Source organism: Danio rerio, chromosome 2 (assembly GCF_052040795.2).
Source record: "Danio rerio strain M-AB ecotype USA chromosome 2, GRCz13ab, whole genome shotgun sequence".
In the NCBI taxonomy this organism is placed as follows: Eukaryota; Metazoa; Chordata; class Actinopteri; order Cypriniformes; family Danionidae; genus Danio; species Danio rerio.
The window spans coordinates 53,840,943-53,867,500 of record NC_141022.1 but is presented as its reverse complement, the minus strand read 5'-3'; the positions used below and the strand labels follow the sequence as shown (position 1 = coordinate 53,867,500).

Sequence of the window (26,558 nt, the reverse complement as noted above, 5' to 3'; positions counted from 1 at the left end):
TCAGAAAAATATAAACCGTGTGCTGTGCTTATCTGAGGATAACGCGCTCAGTTCCGTATCTCCGTCCAGCCACAGCAGGACCGGCGGAAATCTCCAGTGCGCTTTCCCGAGGGATGCGCGCGCTCGTCACACGAATAAAGTTAGTTTGGCAAACACGGGTCTCCGGGGGCGCGCGCGTGGAAAACAAGCGGCTGTAATTAGTCTGTCAAGTGTGAGATATTAATGAAATCCGACACTGTCGAGCTACCATTATATAATCGCGTTCACAGTTAAAGTGATGAGAAATTATATTTAAAATGGGGATTTGTTTTTTTATTATTATACTGTTGTTGTAGAGAACTAGTAGGCCTATATGAAAGGTGTATTGTCTATATAGTCTTTTTATGGCTTTAGCATTTCATATAATGTTATAAAAATAATGACAAAGCTGAAACTTAATGCACAAAACTATGCACAAACCTAACCCCAACTGCATCGACACTTGTAAAATTGAGGTAAAATTGGTGTTATATTCCAACATTCGTTCGGTGACAACACGGTCCCTATTGCTAACAGTGTAATATTCTGTCTAAAATTGCATGTAAATATGACTTCAAAACATCTTCTATTTATTTTGATAGTCATTTGCTGCTAATATGATTTCCGTATTTAGAATTTGCAAATAATATTTTTTTCTGAAATTATATTATGATGGTGAAATTCTGAATGTGCGAACTTTACCCCGATATTTGATACAGGAATTCCCCAAACAACAAACGAAATATTGACCCCAGTTCAAACCTTTTGTTCTTCATATGTTTAGGCCAAATTGGTAAGAAATGTGGAAAATGTGTACATACAGTTAAAGTCAGAATTATTAGCCCCTCTGTTTATTTTTTCCCCAATTTCTGTTTAATGGAGAGAAGATTTCTTCAACATATTTCTAAACATAATAGTTTTAATAACTCATTTCTAATAACTGATTTATTTTATTTTTGCCATGATGACAGTAAATAATATTTGACTAGATATTTTTCAAGACACTTCTATACAGCTTAAAGTGACATTTAAATAGGTTAACTAGGCAGGCTAGGATAAATAGGCAAGTTATTGTATAACAATGGTTATCAGAAAAAAAAAAATCAGCTTAAAGCGGCTAATAATTTTGACCTTAATATTTTTTTTAATTAAAAACTGCTTTCATTCTAGGCAAAATAAAACAAATAAGACTTTCTCCAAAAGATAAAAAATATTATCAGACATACTGTGAAAATTTCCTTGCTCTGATAAACATCATTTAGGAAATATTTAAAAAAGAAAAAACTAATCAAAGGGAGGCTAATAATTCTGACTTCAACTATAATTCATTATTTCATGTGACGGCAATCATGTTAGTTTTCCTTCTCCTTCCTGAGGCAAAATCCAATCTTAGTCAAACCAAATTAAATTTTCTAGTCATCTAAACTTAAATTAATCAAATGTACTAAAAACATTACGTTAAACTTATTGACATTAAAATAAGTTAAATAACATCAAAACATTCATGATTTTTTGTCTTATTATTTTTACAATGTAGTCAACATACTGTATGTCACCAACACTTAGTTTTCCATTAGATTGGCACCATCTTTGTCTGCTTTTAAATCTAAGTTAAAAACTTTCCTGTTTGACAACACAGGGATGGCTTTTATTTCATATTTTACTGGCTTTTGACCAGGTAAAAGCTTTCATTTTATTTTAGTATTTTATTCTTTGTATTTTTAACTCATTTTTGTCTTTGACTTGACTCTTGTTGCTTGTGGTTTTAAAATATTGTTAAGCACATTGGTCCAATAGTTTTTTTTTAATTGTGCTATAAAAAACTGCCTATTGTCATAAATATTTATTTACTTTGGCCACACTTTACAATAAGGTTCAATTAGTTAATATATTTACAAACATTAATAATCAATAAACAATACATTTCTTACAACATTTATTCATCTTTGTTAATGTTGTGATGAAGAATTTGCATTTGCAGATATCATTATGCTCACGGTGCATCACATAATACCAACAAGCAACATTTTTTGATTTTACTAATCCATTTTTGCAAGTTTGATTTCAATAATTAAATCACTGATCCACATTAACTAATCAAGCCACATTGTCAAGTGTGACCTTCATTTTTAATCTATATTCAGTCTTTTTACTTCAAAATAGTTTCTATAAACTATCTCTTTGTAAATAATTTTGAAATTTGCTAGCAAACTTTGAGTGAAAATTATTTATATTACATTTTTAGGTGAAGAAACAATCACTGTAGCAATTTATCAAATTACATTAACACAAAAAAAGCCTCAATAAATAAAAACATTCTGTTAAGTAAAATAGCAACATGTAAACAGTGTCTAGAGCTTTATTTACTCACAAATTATAAACTGCCTTTCTGAAATACTGCACTAAAAAAAATCCATTGGATTTTTTAAATATAAGCAGTTTGAAAGAATTGATATGGGCTGAAATTAAACAAACACATTTAATTTAGTAATGTTCAACTTAATTTGTTTGTTTAAATTCCACCCATATAAATAGTTTGCCTTAAAAAATGTAATAAATCCAATGAATAATTTTTTCAGGGTGGCAAATAAAATTTATTTCATCCCCAATTCAACACACAAAAAATCCTATTGATTAATTGACATATACTAACGTTACTTTTAAGACAAGTAAGGAACTTGGCACAAGCTGGTAGTCTGCTTTCTGTTTTGTAATTAAAAAGAAGAAATATTCTTCCTAAAATCTCATTTTGTGAACTGAAGTCCTAGTACAGTATACAGGAGTAAACATGAGCTTTTCCTGTAGACACAATTAAGCTCTGGAGGATGATGAACTCTCGTGTCCAGGGAGAACAAACCTCCATCACTGGAACAAACAGACAGAAACACACGTCCCGTGACAGAGGACGCACACCCAGACGAGCACACTTTCACGAAGATCCAGCAACAACTTAAACTTGATTTCTGTTTGATGTTCTCAGTAATGCCCACAAGATGGCAGTGATGTACTGGTAAGATTTAAAATATTCTGTAATCGTGCTTATTTACAATATAGACATTAGTTTTCACTCCTCAAGTGTACTTAAACAATAAAAAATTACTTATTATCAAATTTAAAACAATTTTTTGCATCTGATTTAAACAATTACATTTCAGCTCAAAATGAAAATTAGGTTTTGTTAATTTGATTAAATTTATTCATATTAGCTTTGGTATTCAACTAATGTGTTCATCATTTTTTTGTTAAAGATTTATTTTGTGTGCCCACAAAACCAACATTTCAAAGCAGTTATATATTAAATTAAATTAAATTAAATTAAATTAAATTAAACTAAATTAAATTAAATTAAATTAAACTAAACTAAACTAAATTAAATTAAATTAAATTAAATTAAATTAAATTAAATTAAATTAAATTAAATTAAATTAAATTAAATTATGAGAAAAAAGTTGAACAGAAAACTTAAAAATACTTTTTTAGTTTGGTCAGTTTCACCATTGTTTTTATATTTTGTGAATCTCTAAACTTTAAAACAAAAATAGAAATTTACTTTATATTGATATTCAGTAATACTGCAATTTGTATATCATGTTTAGCTCAAGATTTATAACATGTATTTTGTGTGCTCATAAATCCAAAATATCAGTAGTTATAACTAAAATAAAATAAAATAAAATAAAAAAAATTATTTTAGCTCTAGATTTGTAACATAAATGCTCACAAACCCCCTGATAATCTAAAGCAAATTGTTTGGAGGTTTTCTGTAAAAAGGAAAAAAAAGAAAAGAAATAAAATAAAATAAATTGCAGCAGAAATCTTGAAAGAAAATTAAGTTTGGTCAGCTTCGACATTGTTCTTATATTTTGTAATTTTTTTTACTTTAAAAATAAAAAATTGGTTAAATTTTTGGACAAACATTTTTGTTTTATACTCCAAGGCCTATAACATTTCCCCCCAACCGGACACAGAGCTTGCTATTTTTGGTGTTTCAGAACACTCCCTCACCCTTCCAAAACATCTCCAACAAGCCCTCACTCTAGGCATGACTGTGGTCAAACAGCTAATACAAAAACACTGACTGGCACACTACCTTATGGGACTTTTTTGATGACTATATACTCTGTCACACTACAATTTATATCTCCAACAGCTGAACCCACATATATGGCAATTCATTAATTCATTAATATATAATGTACAAATTATAAATAAATAAATAAATATATATATATATATATATATATATATATATATATATATATATATATATATATATATATATATATATATATATATATATATATATATATATATATATATATATATATATATATATTTATACTTTTTACATCATATATTAATTCATTTATTTTGTGTGCTCATAAACCCCGAACAATCTAAAGCAAATTGTTTGGAGTTTTTTGTAAAAATAAAATGAAATTTAATAAAATAATATTTAATTAAATAATAAGTTTATTTAAATTGAATTACATTAAGTTAAAAAATGTAATAATATAAGTTGAACGTTAAAAAAATAATAATAAAGAAGAAATAAAATAAAATTTTATTTAAATAAAAACATGTAAAAAATATTAAAATAATAATAATGATGATAATAAAATAAAATAAAATAAAATAAAATAAATGTCCAACAGAAATCAGCTTGGTCAGTTTGGACTTTGTTCTTAAATATGCCTCTACAGTTTATGATTTTGATTTTGTTTATTTTTTTACTTGATAGTTTGCTTTTATTATTGTTGCTGTAATTGTTTTTAGGTAACCAAAATATAATCCACATGCATGAGAGATTATTCAGAACAGCTGAACAGAAAAAAACCTAGAGTGACTTTTTAATTTAATTGATTTACTATGATTTCCTTTTGTATTCCAGTGAAGCTGCTTTAAAAACAAACTCCATTAATATTTAGCAAATGAAGGTTTATTAGAAATGCAAACTCTTCTATGACTGTTTTTAATCAAGCATTTTGCTCAGACTGCATTAGGTTGGCTCAGAAATGCTACAGTATGTGGAAAGTGAATGCAGGTTGAGAGACAGTAAAAAGATTCACAGTTTGCTAAAGTTCTTGTTTCCTTATTACACATCTTACAGCAGGTAAAGGCACTCAGAAGCAGGACACTGTGTTTTCCCATCAGACTGAGCTGAGATTCAGGATTCAAAGAGATTTACAGCTTCATCACTCCAGATCATCGTGGTTCTGCGTCGACTCATTGATCACCTCAATAAAGAGAAGAGGAGAAAACGATCAGAATAAAACAGACTGGCTCTGAGATTAGATTAAATTCATTCACATAACATAATACTGTAAAATGGAGCATTTTAAAAATGTGATTTTGTTGAGTTGTTGACAAAATATTTAAGAATATAAAATATTTTAATTGATCATTATTCAGTTTGCTTGATTTTTCACAAATTGTAAGACTAGAGAAATCCCAGAGCACCCGGAGGAAACCCATGCAAATGCAGGGAGAACATGCAAACTCCACACATAAACGCCAACTGACCCAGCCGAGGTTCGAACCAGCGACCTTCTTGTTGTAAGGCGACAGCACTACCTACTGCACCACTGTATCTCCTACATCTTTTTTAATTATATATATATATATATGTAATGCAATATAATTAGTACTTAGAAAATGCAAATAATTAAAAAAATAATACGATTTCTGCAGTCTATTAATATTTGTTAGCAATTCATCATCAAAGATACAATTATGGCATTCATGTTTTGACATTTACAGAAATCATTACTGTTCCCCCACAGTCCAAAGACATGAGGTACAGGTGAATTGGGTAGGCTAAATTGTCCGTAGTGAATGACTGTGAATGAGTGTGTATGGATGTTTCCCAGAGATGGGTTGCAGCTAGAAGGACATCGCTGCGTAAAAACATGTGCTGGATAAGTTGGCAGTTCATTCCGCTGTGGCGACCCCGGATTAATAAACGGGCGAAAGACGAAAAGAAAATGAATGAATGAAATGAAAAAGATGTTTATGAAAATTTATATATATATATATATATATATATATATATATATATATATATATATATATATATATATATATATATATATATATATATATATATGGCAAAAATATTATCCATCCTCTAAAATTTTTGTAATATTTACATTTATTAAATCATTATTTTAAAATGTATTTTATATAGTATTTTCTATACTAAAATGTTACTTAACACATATTTAAATACATAATCAGAAGCATATTTAGTACCATTAACATTTAATAGTTATATCAATATTACTATTTATTTATTTGGGGGAGATACATACTGTAAACACACATTATTTATTTATTTATTTATTTATTTATACTGTATACACACGTTATATATATATATATATATATATATATATATATAAAATGTTTCTTATTAAAACTATAAAACAAAAAATAATTTTTAAATACTGTAAATACTGCATTTTCTATAATAAACTGTTACATTACACATATTTAAATACATAATCAAAAGAAAATTTATTTAGTACATTAACATTTAATAATTATATAAACATTACAATTTATTTATTTATTTAGGGAGGAGGTAAAATATTGTTTGAATAAACAATATGTAAATATATATATATATATATATATATATATATATATATATATATATATATATATATATATATATATATATATATATATATATATGTATATATACATACATATTGTTTATTCATGAGTAATAAATAATATATAAATAATAATAATACATAAATACTATACACACACAATTTAAAGCAAGACTAGTAACCGTTTAATTTTATTAATTACTAGTAATAAGTTATTATTTATTGAGTTATTCCTCATCTCCTACCAAAATGATAAAAATAATGTACTTAAGCAAGATGAAAATTCAATGAAATATTAATTTAAGCACATACCTGGCCATCTCTGGTCTCAATGGTTTTAATAAGAACTTTCTTAGTAAATGTGTTTTCAGGAACAAGCTTGGACTCGAGCATTGTTTCTGTAAGAAAAATAAAATAAAATTATCACAAGAATCTTTCAATTAACAGTACAAGCACATTTTTATATTTCATCATGATGTGTTGATTTACCTCTCAGATTAAAGGAGGAGAAGTTTGGAAGAGGAGCAGCAATTCTACACCCAAGACAATAAAAAAATGAGAATTACTATTTGTTTTTGCAATGTGTTTCAACCCAGAAAAAAAAAATCTCTTGAAGGCAGGACACTGCAGATGTATAGCTTTATTTCCTCACCCAGTACTTAACATCATTTGATTAAATTATGAATCACAAATTTTGTTCCTGCCTCTAATTAAAAGAATTCTTAGACATAAAGTCGCAATTCTGAGCAATAAAGTCAGAATTCCCAGTTGTAAAGTCAGAATTCAGAAATATAAAGTCAGAATTCTGAGATATGAATTCAAAATTCTGAGATAAAAAGTCGCAATTCTGAGATATAAAGTCAGAATATATAAAGTTGCAATTCTGAGCTATAAAGTCAGAATTGAGAGATGTAAAGTAAGAATTCATAGATATAAAGTCAGAATTCAGATATTTAAAGTCAGATATCTGAGATATAGTCGCAATTCTGAGATATAAAGTCAGAATACAAAGATATAAAGTCAAAATTTAGAGATATAAAGTAACAATTCTGAGATATAAAGTCGCAATTCTGAGATCTAAAGTCAGAATTCAGAGATTTAAAGTCAGAATTCAGAGATATAAAGTCAGAATTCTAATATATAAAGTCGCAATTCTGAGATATAAAGTCAGAATACAAAGATATAAATTCAAAATTTAGAGATATAAAGTAAAAATTCTGAGATATAAAGTCAGAATTCTGAGATATAAAATCAGAATTCGGAGATATAAAGTCAGAATTCAGAGATTTAAAGTCAGAATTCTGAGATATAAAGTCAGAATTCGGAGATATAAAGTCAGAATTCGGAGATATAAAGTCAGAATTCAGAGATATAAAGTCAGAATTCAGAGATTTAAAGTCAGAATTCAGAGATTTAAAGTCAGAATTCTGAGATATGAAGTCAGAATTAAGAGATTTAAAGTCAGAATTCTGAGATATAAAGTCAGAATTCGGAGATATAAAGTCAGAATTCTGAGATATGAAGTCAGAATTCAGATATTTAAAGTCAGAATTCTGAGATATAAAGTCAGAATTCGGAGATATAAAGTCAGAATTCGGAGATATAAAGTCAGAATTCAGAGATTTAAAGTCAGAATTCGGAGATATGAAGTCAGAATTCAGAGATTTAAAGTCAGAATTCTGAGATATAAAGTCAGAATTCGGAGATATAAAGTCAGAATTCGGAGATATAAAGTCAGAATTCAGAGATTTAAAGTCAGAATTCTGAGATATAAAGTCAGAATTCTGAGATATAAAGTCAGAATTCAGAGATTTAAAGTCAGAATTCTGAGATATAAAGTCAGAATTCGGAGATATAAAGTCAGAATTCGGAGATATAAAGTCAGAATTCAGAGATATAAAGTCAGAATTCAGAGATTTAAAGTCAGAATTCAGAGATTTAAAGTCAGAATTCTGAGATATGAAGTCAGAATTAAGAGATTTAAAGTCAGAATTCTGAGATATAAAGTCAGAATTCGGAGATATAAAGTCAGAATTCTGAGATATGAAGTCAGAATTCAGATATTTAAAGTCAGAATTCTGAGATATAAAGTCAGAATTCGGAGATATAAAGTCAGAATTCGGAGATATAAAGTCAGAATTCAGAGATATAAAGTCAGAATTCGGAGATATGAAGTCAGAATTCAGAGATTTAAAGTCAGAATTCTGAGATATAAAGTCAGAATTCGGAGATATAAAGTCAGAATTCGGAGATATAAAGTCAGAATTCAGAGATTTAAAGTCAGAATTCTGAGATATAAAGTCAGAATTCTGAGATATAAAGTCAGAATTCAGAGATTTAAAGTCAGAATTCAGAGATTTAAAGTCAGAATTCTGAGATATAAAGTCAGAATTCAGAGATTTAAAGTCAGAATTCTGAGATATGAAGTCAGAATTCAGAGATTTAAAGTCAGAATTCCGATTTCACAAGACATTTTGACGACAAGTTAGAATAGATGGTAAATAATTTTTTTGCGTGAACTCCATCAGTGTAATAGTGTGCATGTGGACCTGCTCTCCTCTCCCTCCAGCAGTTTTCTGTAGGTTGCGATCTCGATGTCTAGCGCCATCTTGACGTTGAGCAGGTCCTGGTATTCACGCAGGTGTCTCGCCATCTCGTCCTTCATGTTGCCAATGTCCTCCTCCAGCCGGCCGATGGTGTCCTGAAAACCAGATGACTCCATGCCGAAGTTCTCCTCCATCTCCCGCATCTGACGCTCTAGAGACTCGTTCTGCAGGATTCACAGTAACAACACAATTGTGGACTGTGGATGTCTTGACATATTTAGGTTCTTTGACACACAGAGAACATTTGAGTTTTTTATAAATCACTTTTTGATTGTTTGTTTATTTCTAAAACTTCAGTAATTTTAAGTGCTTTAATTGTTTTTTATGTCATTATTATTTTTTTATTTTGGTTTTAGTAATACAAATTGACTTAAAATGAAATATCTGTTTCTAAATGTTTTCTGGCTGAATTGAGACTGCTTGCTTCTGTCTCCCGCTATCCTGATCCATTCACACAGTTTCATTCTTCTCAAGATCTCTTTTGATCAGACTCATTATTAGATTTACTACAGAGCCAAGTTACTCTCTAGATTGTTTTTTTCCCTTCACTTCGTCAATTGGTGAAGTTTTTTTTCCCTTTCCAGTCACCACTGGCTTGCTTCGATCGGGACTCGTAGAGCTCCGCTTCGGTGGACTTGCTCTGCAGTGCTCGAACTTTCAGATGTAAAATTTAGACCAAACTGAACTAAACCTGTGTCTGTTTGACATGTCATCTGAGCAATACCACAACAGCGTCAAAATAGAAAAAAGTTGAGGATAAATTACTAATTCTCTTCAAACCCAGGTGAGCAAACATGTAGATTTTCTACCCCATTAAAGGCTGAACATCGCACTGAATGCATTAAAAAAAGAAATAATGTGGTTTATATCTGTAAAATGTTGCAGTAACCTTAACAGTCTCAGTGGCCCAGCTCGTAGGACGCATGTGATCATGTATTGACACGTTCGAGCATGAACTCGGCTCGAATCCAGCGTCTGATGAACTCTTTCTTCTTTTTTCCCCCGCTACATATCAGATTTTGCCCACTATTTATCACGAGAAAGACAAGTAGGAATCATCAATAAGTTTGTGCATCATATTTTATTTGCACATTTATTGAATGGAAATGTTTCTGATTCACGCATGCGAATTCATCTTCAGATAGTGTCTTCATAGCAATGTGCGTGCGGTAGATCGCTCAGATTACATCGGGAAAACAGGCGACTGCTGCAAATTGTGCTTTAATGTTTAGCTGGTCAACTGTATGGTATGGAAACCTTATATACCTGCTGAACCCGTCTCATACAGCTGCCATTGCAAGGCTCAAAGACACTTTGTAGAGAGGAATTTAACACAACTGCCTCTAGGAGTCGCCAATGGAAATAAAACAGACACGCACAAAAAATGTGCGTACGCCAGCCAGAAAGCTGCCGTGAAGCTGCGCACATTCCCATGTTCAGTTCATTGTTAGTAAATCCAAACGTGAGCGATTCTGAGCGTGAAACCTGGCGTACTCAAAGCTTTCGTGCGTACGCAGCATTGATACATGAGGCCCCTGGTCTAAAGTGATCTCTGACTGGCTAATGTACTATATGGCGGGGCTTCATTAGCCATATGACTGTTATACTTTTCCCCGTTCGAAACTATACGAGTTACACTTCTTGTGTATTCTAAAATATTTGCTATAGATGGCATGTCGATGTGAAAGTGAGATTCGTACTGTTCCTCTGAGAGCGTCCAGTTCACAGGTGATCGCCTGCACCTGACGCCGGTACTCATTGGTCTCCTGCTTGGCCAGTCGCAGAGCTTCATTATTTCTGTTAGCAGCTTCGGTCAGGTCTGCAAACTGACAGTGAAACAAGACACGTTAGTGAAGCTGGTCAGCAGAAGTTGTGCAAAAACTACATTCAAATAAAAGGAGGAATCACTATAAAACCATAGGAAAAACTGTTTCCATCAGAGAATGAAAAAGACAATGATACATGTGGTGATAGGCGGTAATGTGATTATTAGGGATGTGTCACGGTTGCAGGTTTATGCACTTCTCCGGAGTGTATGTTTGATCACGTGGGTTTGTTTTGTTTTGGTTGTCCATGTGGATTTGTTATGCTCACGTGCTATGACGACACTCAGCTGGTCTGATTAGTTCGCCAACTGAGGCTCATCATGGTGCCTATATCTGGGCGACGCTTTTGTGTTTCTGTGTCAGTTCGTTACACTCGCTCATGTGTGTGTGCGCTGTCTGTGCTCAGGACCCTGAGGAGAATATCTGGATCCGGTTTTCCTGTTCTGTTCCTGCCCTGTGTTCTGCGTCCCTCTAGCCTGGCACTTTTCTTATTTGATTTATTTGACAGAGACTAATAAACATTGTCACTTGCATTTGGATCCTCTCTGACCCTTATTTAAACGTAACAGGATGCACCGATACCATTTTTTGGAACCGATCTGATCTCGATACTAAAAATCTAAGTATGACCGATATAGATCCGATCCAGATACTGTGCCTTTTTTCCCTAGGCATAATACGGTTTCTATAGTTCTGGTGCTAAACTCAAATATATCTTCTTCCGTAAAAATAACAGACCTATAGGCCTGCGGTACATGACAGACGCCACAATCTAACTAAAAACATGATGCTTGCTGTAAACTAGGCTACATTATTTAAGCATTCGTGATGCCATTGATCTGTTGTGGTCCAGCTTGTGTTTCCTTTTTTAATATTAGGATTGTTCTTTGAAACCTGCAATAGGCTACAACTATTGACTCTAATCCAGGGGCGGACTGGGACTAAAAATCAGCCCTGGCACTGTAGCCACACCAGCTCACATTACCACACCGACACAGCCCCATCCACGGACACGCACATTCACTTCTTATATTGTTGTATAGATGGTAAAATAATGTAAGCAGTACCATATTTTACGCAGCGGATGTCCTCCAAGCTGCAACCCATCATTGGGAAACCCCTATACACACACATTCACATACATGCACCACAGACAATTAGGCCTACCCAATTCAACTATAGCACATGTGTTTGGTCTTGTAAGGGAAACCAGGAGGAAACCCACGCGAACATGCAAGCTTCGCACAGAAACACCAACTGAACCAGCCGAGGTTTGAACCATTGAGCTTCTTGCTGTCGACATTGTCCTTACAAAAATATCTCAGTTAATTTTATGCATTTGGCAGCGTCTGATTTTAGAGCAATTTTTGGCTTTCTCTGGGCTTTTCGGCACTGCCTTTCCTTTTTTTACGGTCCATCTCTGAAAATTAGCTTGTGTTGCACTTACTGTTTGTTTGACATTCTCGCCAAATTTTGATTACGTCCACGTAACCTCTGATTGGGTCGGCCCATCTCGGAACCAGTCGGCTATTGCCGAATGGGCCAATGCTTAACATTTATTATCATTATTAATATTATCATCATCATCATCATCACCATCATTATCATAATATTCACATCTTGCAAGAGATAAAAGCTGCCTGCATGTAAAAACAATACATATAAAAAAACGTTATAAAAAAATAGCATACCGGCCCACATTTAAAAAATGGTCCGGCCCTTCTGGCATTTGCCAGAATTGCCAGATGGCCAGTCCACCCCTGCTCTAATCGTTGGTAAGATAAACAGCCTTAAGGCAAAGCCTGATATTTTCCTGCAGGTTTGACGCAGACTAAACTGAGTGAGCCCATTTTTACTTAATAATCCCTCATCAAATCTTGCTGTGAGTGAGATGGAGAAAGTTCAAAACAAGGTCTGATTGTATACTTCAGCTCCAAAACACACACTGTTCTGTTAAATAAAATGTTAACATAAACAAAATTTCTGTTATTGACAATCCATATTGAGCGAGGCAGTGGCGCAGTAGGTAGTGCTCACAGCAAGAAGGTTGCTGGTTCGAACCTCGGCTCAGTTGGTGTTTCTGTGTGGAGTTTGCATGTTCTCCCTGCCTTCATGTGGGTTTCCTCTGGGTGCTCCGGTTTTCCCCACAGTCCAACGACATGTGGTACAGGTGAATTGGGTAGGCTAAATTGTCCATAGTGTATGAGTATGTGTGTGTGGATGTTTCCAGGAAGGGCATCTGCTGCGTAAAAAAAAAACTTGCTGGATAAGTTGGTGGTTCATTCCGCTATGGTGACCCTGGATTAATAAAGGGACTAAGCAAATGAATGAATAAATGACAATCCATATTGCGCCGTCAGTTTCGCTTTTATTAATTTAATCAACTACTTTGACCACAATGAGCCAGGCTTTACAAACTATTTGCAGCACTTAACGTATTCTCCGTCTTACAAAGCGGGCGGCGCACATTGTGTCTGCATGGATGAAGCACTTGATGTATCACTGAGGCACAGCGCACAGCTCTCCTGTTTCTGCAGACACTTTCAAAACTGAGCAGGACAAAGGGAGGAAATCAGTGCATTTACAATCTGTCCAATGTATTATTGAGCCTTTTCTAATTTAACATTTAAGGTAGGGCTACTTTGTGTGTGAAGAGCAGGTAATAACCCTCTCTACTCCAGTGTTGCGAATGCGATCTGCTAATCTAACAGACACAGCCAAACATGACTTGGAAACAGCAATGAACTCCTTGTTGCAGGTCAAAATGATCCTATTTAATGCAAAACTAAATGCATTTCTCCACTAATTATTTAAACTAAGAGGAACAAATAGTCTTGGAGAAAGTTTTTCATGTTGTCATGAATGCGACACGCAGTTTGATTAGTGAATGAATGAAGAATGATTGACAGGCGCGGCAGAGGAACGCACTGAAGTGAACATTGATTTAACTACGTGAATATTCATCTGTGCTTTACATTAAACTGTAGAATGGCTTCAGAACATTTGGGATATAGTAGGCCTATGAAAACTTTCTAGTGTCTTATAATAGGCTACCTTCATGGCTTAGTTGGCTTATAAACACAGAATATAGTGCACACACAAGATCAAATTTAGATTGGTACCAGCTGGCCGGCAAAAATATGCAGTACTGAACCGATATGTGATCCAATTATCGTGAACGGTGCATTCCTATTTATTATGGTTTTTATTATTGTTTTGATTTGAAATAAGATTATTTTATTATTTTCCTTTTTTTTTTTTTAAATCTGAGGGGGAAACAAACTTCAATAAGAGCAGCAGAAACTCATCTGGATGCTTTAAAAAGTCATCTGGATGTTGATTTCGGATGTTAAACACCTTGGATTTGTACCAGTCCTCTGACTCCTGTATGTTTTTGCTTGCCAGGTTTTCATACTGCAGTCTGACGTCTCTGAGAGCGGCTGTCAGATCAGGTTTAGCCATGTCCATCTCCACCTGCACCTGCTGGCCCTGAATCTGAGTCTGCAGCTCTGCCAGCTCCTGCACAAACAAACACACACACACACACACACACACACAAGCACACACACATTGTTTTTTTCCTTTATCCCAGTCGTTTTGCCAGTGCCTCAGTCTGTAAGGTATAGGTGTTTTATATAATATTGTCTTGATTGCTAATTCATATGAGATGATGATTATTGGAAAACACATGTGGAATCGCATAGAGTGTTTGCAATCTTGCATGTACAGGATGCCCTTAAAGAAACATTCTATGTTTTTTGGAAATAGGCTCATTTTACAAGTCACCTAGAGTTAAACAGTTTTGATACCATTCAGCTAACCTGCAGGTCCTACGAGAGCATGTTTAGCTTAGCTTAGCATAGATCATTGAATCGAATTAGATCATTAGCATCTCGCTCAAAAAATGCAAAAAAGAGTTGAGAACATGCAAACTCAACACAGAAATGCCAACTGACCCAGCCAAGGCTTGAACCAGCGGCCTTCTTGCAGTGAGGCAGCAGCGCTACCCACTGCGCCACTGAAGTGTTTTTTTCTTGTTTCTTGTTTCTTATTTTATTATGCTAACAAGTCAGAAAATTGGTACTGCGAGTCAGTGTTTTGTATTATTATAACTATATTAACATATCGTTGTTTTTAGGGTGTTGTTGGTATAATATAAGCCTGTTTCTTTTTAGATGCCAAATATTTGTTTATTTTTAAAGTAAAAAAAAAGCTAAATAAGAAATTTAAAAATAATTGACAATTATTTAGTGATGGACTATTTTTAAAAAACTACAACCGATCTCAGTGATATTAAAGCGACAGTTGACACAAAAATAAGAATTTCCTCACACACACAAAAAAAATGGAGGTCAATGGCTGTTTTTTTTTTTTTTTAATTCTTCAGTGCATTGTCCTTTGCATTTAAAGGTGCAGTAGGTGATTGTCTTCAGAAGCATTTTTTTGTTGTGCTGGTTGAAAGTCTCTTCCCAGTCCAATAGTAATGATTACAGTAAATGATCTAAATGTGTTTATATGTATTTTTATATTCTGGGTAAGGCATAAAACTAAAAAAATGTACATCCAATTAAATAGAGTCGGACCGACATCTCCCATAATTCCGATAAGTAGCCCAATCTGTCTGTCAGCAAATGCAGATTCGGACTTCTGCGCATCTGTTCACGCAGATCCGCCATTCGCACGTGCCCGTCTGCATAAGCGGCCGCACGGTCACGAGACAGACCGGGAGAAATCAAATGCTGAATTGAAACTTTTAAAAACCTGAATCAATAATGGAGTTACTTTAGCATGCTGGAGGAAGGACGAGACCATGGCTAAAGTATTACTGTTAAACAGGTAATGTTCTGTTTTAAAACTATTTAAGTCAGGCTAAGCTTATGTCAGATTGTGTTCTGTTATGAATGACTTATGCACAGCCAAGTTGTTCAGCCACTGAAATCTCCCGGTGAAAGATTGATGTGATTATTTTCAGTATTATAAGGTCGTTTCACAGCATTGATAATTTAGATTTCATACATCAGCAAATAGCGCTATTCCACCTAACCTGCTTTACTGAGCTGAAGTTGCTTTTATATTCACATTGGGTCATTTTTGAACAATGACAGCCTTCCTATACTGTTTACCATGCTACTCTGAATATTTGCTCTGCAATAGCATGTAAGTATGGCTAAGTAATAAATGTAATTCCTGCACGACGCTGGCTAAACACTAACTAACTGGTGAATGACGTGAACTAGGGTTGTCTGTCTGCTGTTGTGACGCAGTGCACACGCTCGCGATTTCAGGGGGTGTGGCTTTGAATCACAGTCCTTCCCCGCCGTCCAAAGATAATATGCTAAGCGGTTAACATTTTGGCAGATCACCTACTGCACCTTTAACAGAAGAAAGAAAGTGCTAGTCACTGGGCCACCGTGCCGCCCTATGGAGGAAAAGGTGAAGAGGTAGGGGTGGAAGGGGGGATTCTTCAAATCGAAGATGACTGTAGTGAAAAAACCCTGGCTCTTTATAGTGGGTTAGGAATGGCCTGATTGGTGGATCATACATGCTAATGCAGAACCAGCCGTGTTCAATCATAATCACGTGATCCTCTCGAAATTAGTTTATGAATAAACTTCACTACATTTAAACAGTGCACAAAGGTTAAGTTTTAAAACTTAGTTAAGGGCCTTAAAATGTTTAAAATGGTTGGTAATCAGTCTATCAATCACTAATCGAGAATATGTGAGCCTTATTTTGAAGAATTAAAAACTATGACATCATATCTGACCTCATCATGGAGGTTTTTCAGGAAGGCCAGTTCGTCCTGAAGAGACTCCACTTTCCTCTCCAGATCCACTCGAGCAAGAGCCGCATTGTCCACGTCCTGCGCAGCAGCAACAACATTAATGAAACAGAGCCACTGTATTGAGAAGAGATGCACAGCGTGAAGAGATCTTTGTGTTTTTAATGAGTCTCTGGGACGGGGTACAATACCCTCCAGTCTGCGTGGCACCATTCGAATGTCTGCTGACTGGACCAACATATCCCGCATTAAAACCATGAATAAACAGGGCTTTAACACTCACACTGTTTTAATGCTTGACACATGCTCTCTCACACACACACACACACTCGCATCCAGACATTCCTGTTCTTGGCAGTCAGTTCAGTTACAACAGTCTGCTTTGTCAGGGTCTAAATCAGCAGAGATGGAGATTTACCAGCGCTTAATAGAGAAACAAGGACATTCAGACAGACCAAACTAGAACCTCACATTAAACCAGCACTGTGTTTGCTTTTTATATTACACGGAAAATTATAGCAGCAATAATAAACATTCGTTTTGGTCATATATAGCACCCCTTGTGGTAGTTTTAGGACATTTGAATAAAAGATTTTGTGTAGAGCAGGATAAAAACAGTAATATAAACCATTTGAAATAAGTCTCTTAAATGCTCCTCTTACAGGGAAAAAAAATTAAGTGCACTATTAGTACACTGTAAAATCTAACAGTGGAAACCCCTAAATCAAATAAGTTGGTTTAACATATGTATATTGTTTAAAAGTTACTTTGACTTAATGAAAAAGAGTTATGGTAACTCATAAACCAGTTACATTAAGCAGAACTCACACAGATGTGCGTTTCCCAAAACCATGGTTAGCCAACTAAGGTTGCAAGTTCCATCATTACAAATATAGTTTGTTAATTTGCTGTTTCCCAAATCCTTCGCTCCAACTAACATTTGCAAACTTCCTCGCAAACTTGAGGACTCGCAACTACAGCTCTGGAGCTGTCATTAGAAATAGTTCCTGGCTATGTTCTATTCCCACTTGTCCTCCCTATGCCCTATTCATTTAGAACAGGGGTCACCAATCTCGGTCCTGGAGGGCTGGTGTCCCTGCAGGGTTTAGATCCAACTTGCTTCAACACACCTGCCTGGATGATTCAAGTATACCAAGTAAGAGCTTGGCTGCGTCCGAAACTGCATACTTCCATACTATATAGTACGCTAAAATCAGTATGCGAGCCGAGTAGTATATTCGAATTCATAGAATTCAAAAATCAGTATGCGAGAAGTAACCTGATGACTTACTACTTCCGTCGAGATTCTAGAGTGCGCATCCCATGCATGCTGCGCTATCCCATGATGCCCCCCGAGCAAATTCATGAATGGGAGTAAAGCGACGCAATTGACGCAGGTAGGTCACGTGACTATGACAAAATGGCGGATGTAGTACGTCCGAATTCCATTCATACTTTTCACGTTCATACTGTATAATACGTACTTTTCTAACGGCCGAGTAGTACGTTTAAATTCAAATGCAGTACCTACTGAGTAGTAGGCGGTTTGGACGCAGGCCTTAATTAGCTTGTTCAGGTGTGTTTGATTAGGGCAGGAGCTAAAACCTGCAGGACACCGGCCCTCCAGGAACAAGTTTGGTGACCACTGATTTAGAACATTCTAACATTCAAAGTTGGAGTTATTAAAAATACAAAAGCATTAAGTTCATCTCTCTTAGGTGTAATTTGCTTCTAAACTATTTTTACAGTTCAGTTTTAGCGATGTTCATGTTTACAATTGTGCTCCCTTCGCAGTGCACTTTGAAAACATTGATGTCATTTTGAACACAGCCTCATGCTATAGGTGACCTATTATTTAAAAGCGGAATTTATGTTACGTCTCCAAAAGCTTGTTAAAAAACAAAAAGCAAACGTTAATTCTTTTAATTTATAGTGGGTTATTCATTAAGCATCTGTACTGTATTTGATATGGGCATGCTGGTTAGAACATTTCTGCAGTGGTTTACATGTCTCAAACTGTAAAAGTAGACTTTTCAAAAAAATTTAAAATAAATAAACAACATCCAATTTAATAATTATTATTATTATTATTATTATTATCATCATCATCATTAATATTATTAATAATATTATTAAAGTATGTTTTTTCATTTCTATCAAATAATAAATATTACATTTCATTTCTTAATAAATGGCCTCGTTATTTATTTATTTATATGATTTATATATGATATTAGAATACGTGTTAGCTTTTGTAAGTGATATGTTTTAAAATAGAATATTATAATGTTCAACTTCTCAATAATATTAGTAAAGCAAACATAGGCCCTATGTGCCATTTACATATTTTTCAGTCAATATGGAAAGCGAGTGCATGTTTTTACCAAATCTAATATTGGATTTTATTTTAAATGCGTGTGCGTGTAAAACAATATAATTTGCACAAAGAAATTATGGGGTTTTCTCTAAAGAAGTTGTTACTGCACCCAGTTTAGGGCATCATTATGGGCGTTTTACATTATAACTAACGTGGTTCAAGTGATGGATCTGAGACAGAGAAACTAGGGGTTTGGGCAAAGACTCGTTACTACATAGTTCTTTTCCCAAACGATGCATCGTACTATGATAGTTCAGTTACATCGTTGTTTGGGAAACGCACCCCAGAATGAGATAGAAATTAATTAATACTGTTTTTTTGTGTTTACTTTGCTCTAATGCTAGAAGCAATACCAAACCATGTGAGTAGCTATGAAGTTATTTGGACTTAATTTGTTTTATTAACTGAACTACTCTAAATGTTTGAGGATATCAAAACAAATAATGTATAATACATTGGTTTCAAAGCTTAAATGGTTTGCTGGTAATTGGTTTCCTCAAACAGTTTGAGTTAGCTTAACTTATGGGGTTTTACAGTGTACACGTCAATTTAAAAAACATAATAAAAAATAAATAAATAAACTCAATTTATGTACAGTAAAACTCGATAAATGAGAAGAACTCAAACCAACTGAGTACTATACAAACTAATAAGTTAAGGCTACTCAAACTGTTAGAGGAAACTGATTGCTACAAACCATTTGAGTAAAAAAAACTAATCTATATGAGTACTGTGAACTTACTCCATTTAATTTGAAGTAATGAGGTATTTAATTAACTCATTGCCTTCAACACTGAGTTCAAAACTCAATATTGAAATTAATTGAAATGAATATATATACTGTATATTCATTAACATTTAACATATAACATTTTTTTAATAAAAAAGCTTTTGTAGCATTTAAATGTCTTTGCTGTCACTTTTCACTGCCCATTCACTGCATCCTTGCTGGACTAAAGCATTTTTTCTTTTAAAAAAGTATGATTACCATCACTCAAGAGGGATGTAATGTGTAAAAATCTTGAAAATTTCTGTGAATTTGTTTTTTTCATTAGAAACGGCTTACACAATCTTATCAATGCATCTCTGCCTATGTTGCTCAAACTTTTACATCTGCATAATAAAAACCTGCTACACCCAACGGTTAAATATTGCAACACAAATAACAGTTTCACTCAAATTAAAGGGATAGTTCACCCAAAAAATGAAATTTTCCTCACCATTTTTTCACTCTCATGTGAACTTTGTAAACTTTTAGAAATGTCTTTCCTCTGTTGAACACAAAACAGGACATTCTGAAGAATATTGGAGAAAAACAGTCATTGACATCCATAGTATGAACAAAAACTTCAGTCAATAGCTGCTGTTTTTAAGCATTCTTTAAAATATCTTCTTTTGTGTTCATAAGAAGAAAAACTCCAACAGGTTTAGAACAAGAGAAGGATGACCAAATGATGACAGAATTTTCATTTTTGGGTGAACTATCCCTTTAATAGCAGTAAAAACAGGGGTGATGATAACCTTTCGGCTATTTGAACCACCATTTGTTTGTTCAGAGAACTATAGCAGCATTAATGCACATTAGTTTTGGTCATAACAACCCTTTTATTTATTTTAGGAAATTTGGATGAAAGAATATGTGTAGATTATGCAATATATCTCATAACTTTTTTACCATAATTTACCATTTGAAAGACGTCTTTTATATGCTCCTCTTACAAAAAATGTTTGCAGTCTACATATTTTCAACTAAAAATACTCTTTCAGATACTTTAAGACTCTTACTAACTGAATATTTCTGTCTTTTAAAAATTGTTATAAAACCAATAGTGGTGGCACGGTGGCTCAGTGGTTAGCACTGTTGTCTAACAGCAAGAAGATTGCTGCTTTGAGTCACAGCTGGGCAAGTTGGCGTTTCTGAGTGGAGTTTGTATGTTCTCCTCTAGTTGGCGTGGGTTTCCTCCACGTTTGCCAGACAGTCCAAAGACATGCGCTATGAATTAAATAAACTAAATAGGCCGTAGTGTATGAGTGTGTAGCAGCTGGAAGGGCATCCACTGCGTAAAACATTGGCTGTTCATTTTGCTGTGGTGACCCCAGATTAATAGCGACACTAAACCGAAAAGAAAATGAATGAGTGTGTGTGTATTTCCTTCGGCTTAGTCTCTGATTTATCAAAAGTCGCCACAGAGGAATGAACCGCCAACAATACCAGCATATGTTTTACACAGTGGATGCCCTTCCAGCCGTAAGCCAGTACTGGGAAACACCCATACACTCTCGCATTCACACACACACAAACTCTACACCACGACCATTTCAGTTTATTCAATTCACCTACTGCAGGGGTGTCAAACTCAATTCCTGGAGGGCCGAAGCCAGGTAGTTCCAACCCTGCTCCAACACACTTACCAATAGGTTTCAAACAAGCCTGAAGGACTCAATTAGTTTGATCAGGTGTGTTTAATTTGGGTTGGAACTAAACTGTGCAGAGCTGCAGCCCTTTTGGAACTGAGTTTGACACCTGTGGGGAAAACCGAAGCATCCGGAGGAAACACACATCTAATGGGGAGAACATGCACAGTCCATAAAGAAATGCCAACTGACCCAACCGGGACGCGAACCAGTGACTTTCTTGCTGTAAGGCAAAAGTGCTACCCACTGAGCCAACGTGCTGCTTCACCAAATGCAGATTTAGACAATCTTATCAATACATCTATGTCTGTATTGCTCAATTCTTTGCATCTATATCATGAAACCCTGTTACACCCAAGTGTTAAATGTCGCAACAAGAATAACAGTTTCCCTGAAAGCATTTCTCCATTAATAGAAGAAGTGATAATAACACCTACTTACAGCAGTGAAAACTCACAAAGCAACTTCCTGCTGTTTATTATACCACCGTCTAATTAAAATGTCTTCTGTTTATTATTAGTACTAAACTCTGCAACATTTTACCTGTCTGAAACTCTTCATGCTGTTCTCTGCATCTTCCCGCTGAAGCATCTCGTCCTGCAGTCTGGAAATAACAGAAATCCATCCGTAAGGAAACTTTTCAGATTAGCAGATTAGTTTTGGATTTCATATGTTATATTTTGCATCCTTATTCCAATGCAAAATAGCTTCAAAATACACTTATACAGTTGAAGTCAGAATTGTTAGCCTTCCTAAAATATTAGCCCCCCTGTATATTTTTCCACAATATCCGTTTAACGGAGAGAAGATTTTTTTCAACACATTTCTAAATATAATAGTTTAAACTCATTTCTAATAACTGATTTCCTTTATCTTTGCCATGAGGACAGTACATATATTATTTTACAAGATATTTTATTATTTATATGATGCTAGTATTCAGCTTGAAGTGACATGTAATGGCTTAACTAGGTTAATGTTACGTTATGATCACCAGCAGAGTTGCTCTTGCAGACTGCTAGAGAACACTCATGCTTTATCCTAATTTGCATACTATCCATCCTAATAAGTATTTGAAACGGGACTATGTTTTCAGAATGAGCCTGGGTTGGACTAATGATTACACAGCACTCTGGAACATTCAATTCCAATTGGTCAGTTACAGCATTTAAATTTACAGCAGTTAAATACTTTGAATGTATACTTTAGCAATGATCCTGTCCCTGAAATGTGTTTAAACACTAATAAACACACTTGACATGGATTGGACCGCACAAAATAAAAGGAAGCAATTGATTTGACAACCCCAAAGCTCCCAAATATGTTTTGTCTTCATTCTGCATGGGGTATAGCAAGGCCATGAGCCCCTGAGGTAAAAGGCACAATTGATTTTATATTTTCCAAACCTAAAAACTCCACCATAGCACTTTCCTAAACACTAGTCTGTCAATACGTGCTAAAAAATGTTTCTGATGGATGAGGTCACTTTGTCTATTTACTATATTATATACAAAGAATTGTATGTGTGTGTGGGGGGGGCAGATGTCGTGTCCTTGGATGATCACAACTGTTGTAAGCATTTGTGAGTGAAGAACAGGGGGAATGGCATCTCTTTGGGAGATCATAACAGGTTTATAAGTGAAGACTGAGGCTGGCGGGCACGCCATTGCAAAACCTTATATTGTTGTGCTATCGTCTTCTAGGCTAAAAGATTAAACCATTATGAAAGATGTAAAAAACACACAGTGACTGCTTATGGCAAGCTAAAACGGCTTGCCATTGACTGCTAGCCAGTTTTGAGGAAAAAACGACACAACAGGGTTAGTTGTAACAGGGTGTTACAATTAAGCCACACACTGTTGGACACCAATTAAACAAACGAAATAATGATTTGAACTTTGATTGTAATGTTGTAAACTTTTTTAATAAAAATGTTTTTTTAATAAGTAATATTTTTTAATAGAAAAAAAATATTTTATTGCTAATAATGCAAATAAATGCATTGTATAATAATGGATAAATAAATAATAATGCAAATAAATTAAAATGTGTTTAACCAACAAACAAAAATAAATACTCTGCTATGTAGAATAAAAAATAAATCGAGTTAAGTACTGGGAAAATATAGCTACTATCTAAAGGTAAACAAATCTGCCTTTTTAAGTATGTGTTACAACTAGTCCCCTGTCTGTTTACCCCAGGTGGGGTAAATAGTAACATTTATACTCCCTGCACTTTTGGCAATATTGCACAGAAACCACAGGTCCGGCGATCATAATTTTAGTGCTCATTTAAGGCTTGTGTGTTACTGGTAAAAAAAAAAAATATATATATATATATATATATATATATATATATATATATATATATATATATATATATATATATATATATATATATATATATATATATATATATATATGGTTTGTCTAACCCTTGACCAAAACCAAAAAGTGTTACTTTGTGCCCCGCTCTCCCCTACCCCTTTAAGTGAGTTAGCTGTGAGTTTTGTAGTCATCATACTTCTCTTTGAGTCGCTCTACATCTTCAGCCAGGTTGTCTCGCATCACTTCAGCTCGTGTTTTCTCGGTGGTCAGCAGATCCACCTGCCGCCTCAGATCCCGCATCTCCTCCTCATAGAGATCTGCGATGCGAGATGACCTCTGACCCCTCAGCTGCTCCAGCTCCGCGCTCAGGATCTTATTCTGCTGCTCCAGAAAGCGCACCTTCTCGATGTAACTAGCGAAGCGGTCATTCAGCGACTGCATCTGCGCCTTTTCATTCAGTCTATTCGCCTTGAATTCCGTGTTTAAAGCGTCCGAGAGGTTAAAATCCAAAGTCTCGGATGTAAGTCGTGGCATGGCAGCGCTACTTCGGACTTTGGCGCTTTTCGACGCGTAAATAACCGGAGACGAGGACGCGCCAAAAGACACTCGTGTGCGCGCGGAGGAGCTGAAAGTCTGGCGACTGGATAAAGCGCTGCTCCGGGACACATCTCCGAATCTCTTTCTATATGAAGAGGTAGACATGATGGAGTTTATGGTTATTGTAGCTCTGCGATGAGGTTAGTCTGCTCAATACTGTCTGAAATGGGGAAACAGGCAACCATTTATATAGGCAACTCGTACTGAAGGGTTGTGAAGGGAGTGACGCTAACAGAAGCCTATTGAGTTTCAACAGGCTGAGAGAGTTTCCAGAGTTATTTGACTTTTCTCCGCCTACTGAGGGATTTTTTTTAAATTGTCAATTTTTACAAGAACAGTAAGATGAAACATATGTATAGTTATGGTGCAATTATATAAATACAGAGAAAATGAAGAAACACATCATCAACAACAACAACAACAAAAACATAACGTGAATTTGTAGCAATGGGTTGGCATGAATCAAGCTATGACAGGCTCATAGCCAGCCTGGTGAAAGGGGTGGGTCTTTTTTTCTTAAATAGTGGACCTTTCTGCAGTTAAGCCTCATTTTCTATTTAATTATGAGATTTAAATACCGCATTTTAGTGAAGTTTACTATTTGTAGCTGAATTAGCTTGTCGGATGATCATCATAACCATAGCCACCTTTTTTATGTACCAAAAATGTTTCCTGAAGATTCAGAATAAAGAAACATGAAAAAAACGTATTTTTAAAAATCAAATGTATTACATCATGTATCGTTATAAAAACACACACACACACATATATGTATATATATATATATATATATATATATATATATATATATATATATATATATATATATATATATATATATATATATATATTAAAAATTGTAGCCTTGTTATTTATTAGACAAATAACAAGCTGGCCAGCACATTCAACTGGCCATTTGAATAATAATAATAATACTATTAATAATAATAATAATAATAATAATAATAATAATAATGTAGACCTTCACAATTTGTCTAGCCTTTCTTTAAAAAAAAGTACATTTGAAAATTAATGTATACTAACAATAGCCAACGTAGTATTCAAATTCATTTTAATATGGGCCGCTTTTGGTGCGTCACACCTTTTAGTTGGTCATTTATTTGTTTCAAGAATAAGGTCCCAGATTTAGAATAAAAGTTACTTGTCAGTGTTTTCTCTATTCAAAAACAATAGAGTAGCAAAAGATGACTGATCTTACGTCAGATTGTATGTTTTCTTGCACAGCTGGAGGTTGAAAACATTTGTTGCAAAACCGATTAGTCACAAGTCACACCGAAGCAACAGCCAACAGAGGATCCCACTTTGTCATAAAGTCTTTTTCGATTAGTTATTTTTACTATTTATGATGGCGTTGCAATAAAAATAGGACAAATGAGCGGGATAAATTCTGGACCTTTCAAGAGTTCACTCTTAGCTCATGATTTATACTTTATTTATTTATTTATTTATTTATTTGTTTGTTTATTTGGCAGGGACAGTGTACATTAATTAGCATTTCTGCCAATGCACCAGAATTAGCCCAAAGGCTATTTTTCATCTGTTGTCCCATAACAACCTAGAAAAACAATACAAAAATTATACAATCTATCAAACATTTTTAAAAAGTACTAAAATAGACATTGTCATATAGATGTTAAAAGAGAATATTTACAAATTAGGCTAAAACACCAACATTTTGTAATAGAGATAAAAAATAGTTGAAACACATTTAAACAACAGATCATTAAGATGGTGGCCACAATAGGAAACATGCTAGTTTCAATTTAATCAGAATGATGACACGTCTGATTCTCTTTGAACCAGGTTTTTAAATGTTTTTTTAATATATTAAATACATATCTTGTTTGGCGTGCTGTCCCAGGAGAGAGCCCAAAATCACAAAATATAGAAAACCGTTAATTTACTGATATTTTTACAGTGTACTTTGTTACTGAATTTGTTGTGTTTTCTGATTCTGAAAATTATTATTACA

General features: G+C 34.3%; 2 protein-coding genes across 9 annotated transcripts in view; both read right to left on the bottom strand.

The window, feature by feature from the left end:
* The window catches only part of pde1cb (phosphodiesterase 1C, calmodulin-dependent b), a 169,338-nt gene extending 169,230 nt beyond the window's left edge, over positions 1–108 (bottom strand). For all 7 annotated transcript variants that reach the window (XR_015478987.1, XR_015478986.1, XM_087241455.1 and 4 more), the window contains exon 1: positions 1–108. This exon is cut by the window's left edge. The gene's annotated coding sequence lies outside the window, so the exon portion shown is untranslated.
* Positions 109–4,935: 4,827 nt separating this feature from the next.
* viml (vimentin like) lies at positions 4,936–24,727 on the bottom strand. 2 transcript variants are annotated; one of them, XR_015477604.1, is made up of 9 exons: positions 24,165–24,727; positions 22,185–22,245; positions 16,835–16,930; positions 12,832–14,586; positions 10,942–11,986; positions 9,185–9,405; positions 7,125–7,168; positions 6,948–7,033; positions 4,936–5,255 (listed from the first exon to the last, which is right to left on the bottom strand). XR_015477604.1 is itself a non-coding variant. In NM_200773.1 (9 exons), exons 1-9 carry the CDS (start codon positions 24,668–24,670, stop codon positions 5,214–5,216), a joined length of 1,344 nt encoding a protein of 447 aa, NP_957067.1. In that variant the 5' UTR covers positions 24,671–24,715; the 3' UTR covers positions 4,942–5,213. The 2 variants fall into 2 exon arrangements, 1 of the variants encoding a protein (NP_957067.1); NM_200773.1 differs by having other exon boundaries at positions 4,942–5,255; positions 10,942–11,067; positions 14,425–14,586; positions 24,165–24,715.
* Positions 24,728–26,558: the final 1,831 nt, after the last annotated feature.

Coding starts and splice junctions, on each gene's coding strand:
- viml (NM_200773.1), bottom strand. CDS start 24,670: ATGTCTACCTCTTCATATAGAAAGAGATTCGGAGATGTGTCCCGGAGC. Junction 22,246..24,164: donor GTAGAGCGACTCAAAGAGAA/GTATGATGACTA, acceptor TGTTATTTCCAG/ACTGCAGGACGAGATGCTTC. Junction 11,068..14,424: donor AGGACTGGTACAAATCCAAG/GTGTTTAACATC, acceptor TTTCACTGTCAG/TTTGCAGACCTGACCGAAGC.